This window comes from Megalobrama amblycephala, linkage group LG18 (assembly GCF_018812025.1).
Source record: "Megalobrama amblycephala isolate DHTTF-2021 linkage group LG18, ASM1881202v1, whole genome shotgun sequence".
Classification (NCBI taxonomy): domain Eukaryota; kingdom Metazoa; phylum Chordata; class Actinopteri; order Cypriniformes; family Xenocyprididae; genus Megalobrama; species Megalobrama amblycephala.
In genome coordinates, this window is record NC_063061.1 from 37,834,103 (window position 1) to 37,842,566 (window position 8,464).

The window sequence follows — 8,464 nt, forward strand, 5'->3', positions numbered from 1 at the left end:
TTGGACGTGTTTATCTCTTATGCAGTAAGAGTCAGTTTTTATTTTGCCACAACAGGGGAAACAGGCAGCCGTAACATAAGGTTAATGCCTATTTATTCTGTGCATTCTTTTTTCTCTCTGAGAACCACATTCCAACAACATTCCAACATTAATTACAAGAATTATTTGTTCGGTTGCTGAGATGTTTTCCAAATTCAGTTGAAAGGGCCCCATCATTGTAAAAAAAAAAAAAAAATACTGTAACTTTAGGCCTACTACGTTTGTCAATATTCAATAAATGTTTAATTTTATTACAGGGTAGTCTAAAATTTGGCAAATTTCAAATTTTGTTTAGCAAATAAAACATTTTTAGAGCCATGTGTCTAGTCCCCAGTGAAGCCAGCAGTATCTGCACAGGAGTAAGCTGGTAAAATGCACCATTTCCTTTTCTTCTTAATTAAAATACATTAAACACAAAAACTTAAAACTACTTTTTATGTTTGTGGTCTCAGTGTTGAATGTGAATGCTTTTTATTATTTAGCCTATTTCAAAGTCAGACCTATCTACAGTCATGTGATTATTGTAATTTCTAAAAAACAAAAAAACAAAAAAACAAAAAAAATCTGTATTAAAGCAAAAATGATTGATAAACATGTCTTTTAAATGGAAATAAATAACAAGTACTGTGGGTGTCTTGTTCATCATATTTATATATATATATATATATATATATATATATATATATATATATATATATATATATATATATATATATATATATATATATATAAGCAACAGAACTTAAATTACATCCATTTTGTTTATTAGCAACACAGCGCAGTGAGCTCAGCACAGTGTGAATCCCGTGATATCCACCTCTGATCTCGTAGGTGTCCACTACAAGAGGAGAAAAATTCCATCTTGCTGCTGATTACTTTCATACAGTATATATATAATTATAACACTTGTTTGTGTGTGTGTATATATATATATGAAGACTTCAGATACAAAAGCCTCTAAGTGCCACTGAAATTTTCTTATAAAATGGATTTTTATCAAGTATGTTTATGTTCAGTTATACTTTAATGGCATAAAAGGACCTATAATTGCCGTTATCACAATCATAAAAACAATATAAATTTTTGACCAGACAATGAACATCTAAGACCTGTACATATATTTTTTTTTAACAAATGTAGCCTGTATATGTTAAGGGTTGTTATGGGATTTTTCTTTAAAAAGAACAATACACTATGTGAAGTTTAATAGTTTCACATGTGTAAAAGCAGGTAATGTATAGCATTTGTTCAAAGTGTTGATCAAACATGTTCAGCAGGGAAGAACTAGGAGAACTCTTACAGACTGCTTTTGGTATTTGTGTCTTTCCTGAATTTACTAAAGTTATGCAAGCAATTCATCCTTTTTTAGAATTCATATACCACATATGTTCAATAAATTTGTATTCATTCTTGAACTCAGTTGAAGACTGATGTGATTGAGAATGAGATTTACCATCCAGAACCCAGGAATGTTTTGTTTAAAAAAAAAATCCTGGGTTCTGGTTAATCTCATTCACATGTTAAATTTCAGTTAAAACATCTCAAACATCCATTTTAGTCTGAGACTAAGCTTAAGTCTCACCTATGAAACTGGGCAATAGTGTTTTGTTGCAGAAGCTGAACAATTTAAAAATTAAATTTTTAACATAGCCTAGTGGCCAATCAAAAATATCTCAAAAGTAGCCCAATGACAATATCCCAAATATCAAAACTCAAAATATGCCACTCACATAAAATATAAAATATTTGGTAACACTTTACTTGAAGGGGTGTGCGTAAGACTGACATGACACCTTCATAATCATGACATGACACATGTCATGAATATGAAGGAGGTTTTATGAATGTTTATGACAACTGTCATTAAGTGTCATTTGCTTAATTATGTCATTTTTAATGCAAAGATGACATTGTTTGAGATGTCTTTGTTACGACAACTTGACATAAACCAATACATCATAACCTGTCAGTGTCTTTGTCATGACAACTTGACATCATTTAGCTTTATGGGTTAACATTACATTAAACTGTCATGTGGTGGGTTTTGACATTGGCTTTCATGAGGCCATTATAATAGTGTCATAAATATGTATCTTGACCTCAACTACAGTGGTACAAATTGAACTTGTCATTAAAATGTCATTAAGTGACAATACTCTGACAAATAATTTTATAACAGTGTCATGAATATTTTTCATTTCATGTTTTTTTTTTTTTTTTTTTTTTGTTTTTTTAAGTTTCCACCAACAGAAGGTCAGATAATAGACAATTTCAAACTTCTTAAAAAAATGACACTGTTATAAAATAATGGTAACACTTTATTTTAGGGTCTTTTAACTAGTTGCTTACTATTAGCATGCATATTACTAGTATATTGACTATTTATTAGTAATTAATAAGCACATATTAATGCCTTATTCTGCATGACCTTATTCTACATTCTTAATCCTACCCAATACCTAAACCTAACAATTAACTATAATAAGCAGTAAATTAGGAGTTTATTGAGGGAAAAGTCATAGTTAATCGTTTATATATGTGTTCCCTATACTGAAGTGTTACCAAAATAATGTAATGTAATGTTAACCCATAACGCTAGTTTGATAATTAAGTTTTTAAGTTTGATAATTAATCTGCTATGTCATGTTTATGACAGGTTATGATGTTTTGCTAATGTCACGTTGTCATGACAAAGACACTGACAGGTTATGATGTCTTGGTTTATGTCAAGTTGTCGTAACAAAGACATCTCAAACAATGTCATCTTTGCATTAAAAATGACATAATTGAGCGAATGACATTTAATGACAGTTGTCATAAACATGCATAAACCCTCCTTCATATTCATGACATGTGTCATGTCATGATTATGAAGGTGTCATGTCAGTCTTATGCACACCCCTTCAAGTAAAGTGTTACCAAATATTTTAATACAAGCATTAAGTCAAATATAGGTGTACTTTAAACCTTTTAACCCGCAGGGGACAAAAATCAGCCTGTGGACTTGGCAACCCTGAACACATCCTTACATTCGAAGATCCCGCACCCCTTTTAAAGGCATAATATGTCATTTTTGTCTGTCACTTATTCAAAACAAAAGCATAGTTTGATAATGCTGTAATTGAGTGTGGAATCATGGAAGTTGTTATCTTATCCCCACAGCCGAAGCAATCCGATTAGAAATCATGTTTATGGATGAGCTAATGTATTAAAGATTTATTCACGCCACTGTATGAAGCAGGGTGGAGCTGAAAGCAGTTAAAGCAAAGCCACAAACCTGACAATGTCACTGCAAGTTACTTAAAACAGCTTAAACATGCTTTTTAGTCCAGGACAAGCTTAAGCCTTATCTGTGAAACTTGGGGATACCCGAGGGATGTTTTAATACCCCTACTGAAGTCACATGGAAACCATTAAAACATCTGAATCTGAAGACTGAAGACTGATTGTTTCATGAAGACAAGCACTAATTACAGATTTGAGAGAATCTGAGCAGTTCTACATCTTTAGTGGCTATTAATCTCAAAATGAGTGGACCTTGCTAAAGTATTCTGTGAACATTCAAGCCTTTTCAACATTTTTTAAAGCTTGGGCTTTAATTTATGATTTTAAAGCACAAATTTAAATGAGAATATTTGTCTTTTTTGCACTTTTTTGTGCACTTTTACCATATATGTATACAATTCATTAATTCATTTTATTAAAATGTGATTAGCTATTCACCTTATTTTTACTGTAAGAGCGGATGCAGCCATTCTAACTTGATTGTGTTGAGATTTCTGGTCTTATTCGTTTCTATTCATTTTATCTCTACAAAAACTGTCATGCTGCTTGATATTGCAAACTTTATTATTATCATTTTATTAAAAAAAAAATATCATAATCTTAAACACTGGTTTGAAGTGCTAAATATTTTACCATTTACAGCATTTTATTATTCTTCTCATTAATAACTTATAGTCAAATAGCGGCAAGTAATCGTAAGTAAAAAATAAAGTGAATAAATCTTTATTATTATTATTATTATTATTATTACCAGTTGTTGATTACATGTTGTATTTTGCATATTGATACCTTTGTTATGGATGTATTCTTGTGGAATCAACACACCTGACTGATCTTTGTCCTTTGTGTAAAATATATGGCTCAATAAAACAGTAATAAGGGTGCAAAGTTCTGCTCTTCTCTGTAAACAAGTTGTACTGTGCAACGCAACCGTGTCTCTGACAATGCTTGTAGTACTAACTAATATAACTGCAGTTGATGCATTGTTTTAAAGGACTAGAGCTAATTTTTACCCATTAATAAAGAATTTTGGAACCTGAGAAGAGGGATTTGAGTGTCGTCATGAATCCAAGCAGTTCACACAGCTCCTCGGGTGAGTGTGATAAATATTGATTATTGCACACTTTGATCTGTTTTAGTCATTTTGTTTAATCAAATTTTACTCTAGAAATTATGCTGTCCGCTTATAATCGATTATTGCTCTTGATTATTGCTCTTGATTATGTTTAAATACTTTAGCTATAGGGTACACGTCCAAAATAAGCAGATAACTGATTAGTTTATTGCTTTTTTATGTCTCAGCACATCCAGACAGTGACCAAACAGTCAACTTAACAAGAAAAACAAAACTATTATTCAGACTGAATAAATTATATACAGAAAGCTACAGAGAATGCTCCCTTTATCACATCGGCTATCACTAAGGTTGTTCAGCTCTCTGAGCTCTGAACACTACCTTTGAAGTCTCCTGTTATAAACAATGAAGCTGACTACACTGCACAATGAATCTCATATTTACATTTATGCCTGCAAACCTTATACTGAGAGCATTCACCATAGTGAAGAACTTAGTGAAGAAAACTATAGCATTTATTTTTTGGTTTTGTGTGGATTTGTTTGGCGCCTGTGACTTAAAAGTCTATGGTTATCCTTTGCATTCATATGTTCAAAAGTCATGTTTGTGATTGGCTACAATGTTCAACACTGCTGCAAAAAAACGCTTTGTAAATAGAAACGATTGAAGCAATGGGAGTAGATTGAAATAGAATGTTATATTCAACACTTTTCATGATTAGTTAATCGCTGCAGCCATTATTGTATTTTTTTTTTTATTATTTATTAATTGTCCAACCCTACTAGTAATGCAATATTAACATAAACAGCTTGATGTTATTAAACAGTTTATATGTTTATATGTTTTATGACTTTTTATAGTACATGCTCATACCTCTGCCCTGATTCTTTCTTAACAGAGCTGAGGATTGTCCTTTTTGGACCAAAAAATGCTGAGAAAAGTTCTGCAGGAAACACTATCCTGGGCAAAAAGGAGTTTGACTTGAAGAAGACTTTGCACTGTAAGAAGATACACAGTGAAATATCTGGCACGAAGATCACTGTGGTTGATACTCCAGGCTGGTGGGGAAATTTACCCTTTGAAGAAAATCCTGAACTGTACAAACAGGAAATTGTCCTGAGTGTGACTAAATGTCCTCCAGGACCTCATGTCCTGCTTCTGGTCTTAAATGTGGACACATTATTTCAACAAAATGAAAAAGACATTCTGTGTGATAATATTAGATGCTTTGGGGATGAAGTATGGAGGCACACAATAGTGTTGTTCACCTCTACAGATCATCCTGGAGATAAAACAACTCAAGTGTTGGAGAATGAAACCCTCCAGTGGCTCATTGAGAAATGTGGGAACAGGTATCATAAGCTAAATATAAAAAATTGGGGTGATGGATCTCAGGTCACAGAATTGCTTAAGAAAATACAGGAGATGGTGGAAGAAAACAGAGGCGGCCATTATAAAATAAACAGAGAGATTTTGCACCATGTGGAGGAGAAGATGCGAGAACAGGAAAAGAGAGCAGAGGAAAGAAGGATAAAAAATCAGCATCTAAAAGACAAGACAAGAACACGTGGTGAGATTTTTATGTATATTGCTATTGCGTTTAACCAAAGACAATTTAAGGGGGAAAGTGCTTAGCCCCTTATAATGAATGAACAAGTGTAACTGTAACACTCAAAATGGCTCTCTAAAAATGAAAGTCACACTTTTAAGTTGAAGGACCTCTTTCTGATAGAGCTCACTCTAGAACATTCAGACTTCAAACTATATATTTTATCATTGTTTTCATAGTTATTTCCTCATTTGAAATATTATTGTTAAATTTACTATTTAAATAAAGCTGCTATCTGCTTTAACAAAATTATTTCATTAGGCTGCCTGAAAACATTACCAAGATGGCCATCTATGGAAGTGGACTGACTTGACTTCAAGGGACTTTGACCTCTTTATGTATTTTTTTTATAACCTACTCTATTTATGACACAATGATGTTCCTTCTCAACAGAAACTGCTTTACTAGAGGTCATAAAAACAGCACAAAGAGTAACAGAATGCTGACCTACCATAATAAAATATTTATGTCTGCCAGCAGGAGATGAACATCCACTCTCAGAGCTGAGGATGGTGCTGCTGGGATATAATGGATCTGGGAAGAGTTCAGCAGGAAACATCATCCTGGGCAAATCTGCTTTTGATTTAAAAAGATCACTTTCATCTGAAGTACGAGGAGGAGATGTTGCTGGGAGACACATCACTGTGGTTGATACTCCAGGCCGAAGAAGAAATTACCACTCAAAATACACCCCTAGACTCTATAAAGATGAGGTTGTGTTGAGTCCATCTCACTGTCCTCCAGGACCTCACATCTTTCTCCTGGTCATAAGAACAGATGTTTCTTTCACTGAAGTGTACAGAAGGGCAGTAGAGCAACATGTTGCCTTTCTTGGTGTAAATGTCTGGAATCACATGATTGTTCTCTTTACCTTTGGCGACTGGTTGAGAGACACAAGCATTGAGCTGTTCATTGAGAGTGAAGGAGAAGCTCTTAAGTCGATAATAGACAAATGTGGGAACAGATATCATGTCTTCAATAACAAGAACACAGATGATGATAATCAAGTGACTGAGCTGTTTGAAAAGATTGATAAGATGGTCGCAGGAAACAAAGGACGCTGTTTTGAGATAAACAATAAGAATTTACAAGAGGTGAAAAACAGAAGGATGAAAGTAGAGGAAAGAGCAAAACAGATACGAGATGAAGTGCAAAAAAGAAATGAATTGAGACATTCAACATCAGGTGAGTAAACAGTGTAAACATTTTATTGGTGAAGTAATGGAAAATATTTATGGTCTGTGCTCTGTCGTTTTAAAGGAGGTGCTGAACTTTTTGAAATGAGGTTGGTGTTACTTGGACCACACTATTCTGACAAGAGTTCAACTGGGAACACAATTTTGGGAAGAAAAGCATTTGACAGAAGAATAGAAGAGAATTTAAAAGAAAATGGGGAAGTGTCTGGATGGAATCTCACTGTGGTTTACACACCAGGTTTTGAGAAAGATTACCTTATTGGAAAAGGACTTGAGGATGCTAAGCTCAACATTTTGAGAAGTGTAACAGAAGATTCTTCAGGAACACATGCTTTCATTTTAGTGTGGAGTGTTGACTCTTCCTTTGCAGATGAAGAGAAGTGCGCACTAGAGAAAATCATGGAGCCTCTCGGTGAAAATGTCTGGAATCACTCGCTGGTTGTGTTCGCTGTTGGAGATGAACTAGGAGACACTCCCATAGAGTTATTCATAGCAAGTGAAGGAGACGCTCTCCAGTGGCTCATTGAGAAATGTGGGAAAAAATATCATGTTCTCAACAATAAGAACTGGGGTGATGGATCTCAGGTCACAGAACTGCTGGAGAAGATCGAGGAGATGGTGGCAGGAAACAGAGGATGTCTTTATAAACTAGATGAAGAGACGTTAGAGAGAGTTGAAAGAACAGCTGCTGTACCCATTAAAAGAGCACATAGCATGGATGATCCACTAAATCGTAAGTTGTTCTTTTTTCTTTTCTTTTTTTTTGCATATTGTGCAATATTTAAACGTTTGTATGATGTGTTTATTTATTTCCTTCCAGTTGCTGAAGGATGCAGTCCTTCCTCAGGGATCAGTTCAGCATGTGTGTCCCAGAGATCACAAGAAACACCTAAAGAGAAGCATTTCATGTCAAGTTCAAAAAGGAGCTCTGGAGTGGAGTCTCTTGGCTCTATTCCTGAGTTTGATGGAGAACCTGACTCAGATGAAGATACATGTGCAGTCTAACACTGTCTATACTTTATTGCATGATTCTTTTTTTCTTTTCTTTTCTTTTCTTTTCTTTTCTTTTCTTTTCTCATTCTGATTATAAGAACAGTTTCCTGCATTTAATAGTAAGTTTATATATCTTTCATTACCTGTTTAGATCTGTACATATAGAACAGTTACAATTAAAGTGCTTAAACTGCATACATACAAGCCTAAGGAAATAATTAAATAAATATTTTTTTTTCTTTTTTTTTTTTTTTTTTACCTGATGGA

General features: G+C 33.8%; 1 protein-coding gene across 1 annotated transcript; it reads left to right on the forward strand.

The window, feature by feature from the left end:
• Positions 1 to 4,386: 4,386 nt before the first annotated feature.
• Positions 4,387 to 8,402, forward strand: LOC125252322 (GTPase IMAP family member 8-like). The gene is made up of 5 exons (XM_048165504.1): positions 4,387 to 4,417; positions 5,298 to 5,969; positions 6,489 to 7,193; positions 7,269 to 7,937; positions 8,025 to 8,402. Exons 1-5 carry the CDS (start codon positions 4,387 to 4,389, stop codon positions 8,207 to 8,209), a joined length of 2,262 nt encoding a protein of 753 aa, XP_048021461.1. The 3' UTR covers positions 8,210 to 8,402.
• Positions 8,403 to 8,464: the final 62 nt, after the last annotated feature.

What these genes read in the sequence shown, in the direction of transcription:
- LOC125252322 (XM_048165504.1), top strand. Translation starts at nt 4,387, where the DNA reads ATGAATCCAAGCAGTTCACACAGCTCCTCGG. An exon ending in CAGTTCACACAGCTCCTCGG is followed by an intron (nt 4,418 to 5,297) that starts GTGAGTGTGATA and finishes CTTTCTTAACAG; the next exon opens with AGCTGAGGATTGTCCTTTTT. An exon ending in ATTGAGACATTCAACATCAG is followed by an intron (nt 7,194 to 7,268) that starts GTGAGTAAACAG and finishes GTCGTTTTAAAG; the next exon opens with GAGGTGCTGAACTTTTTGAA.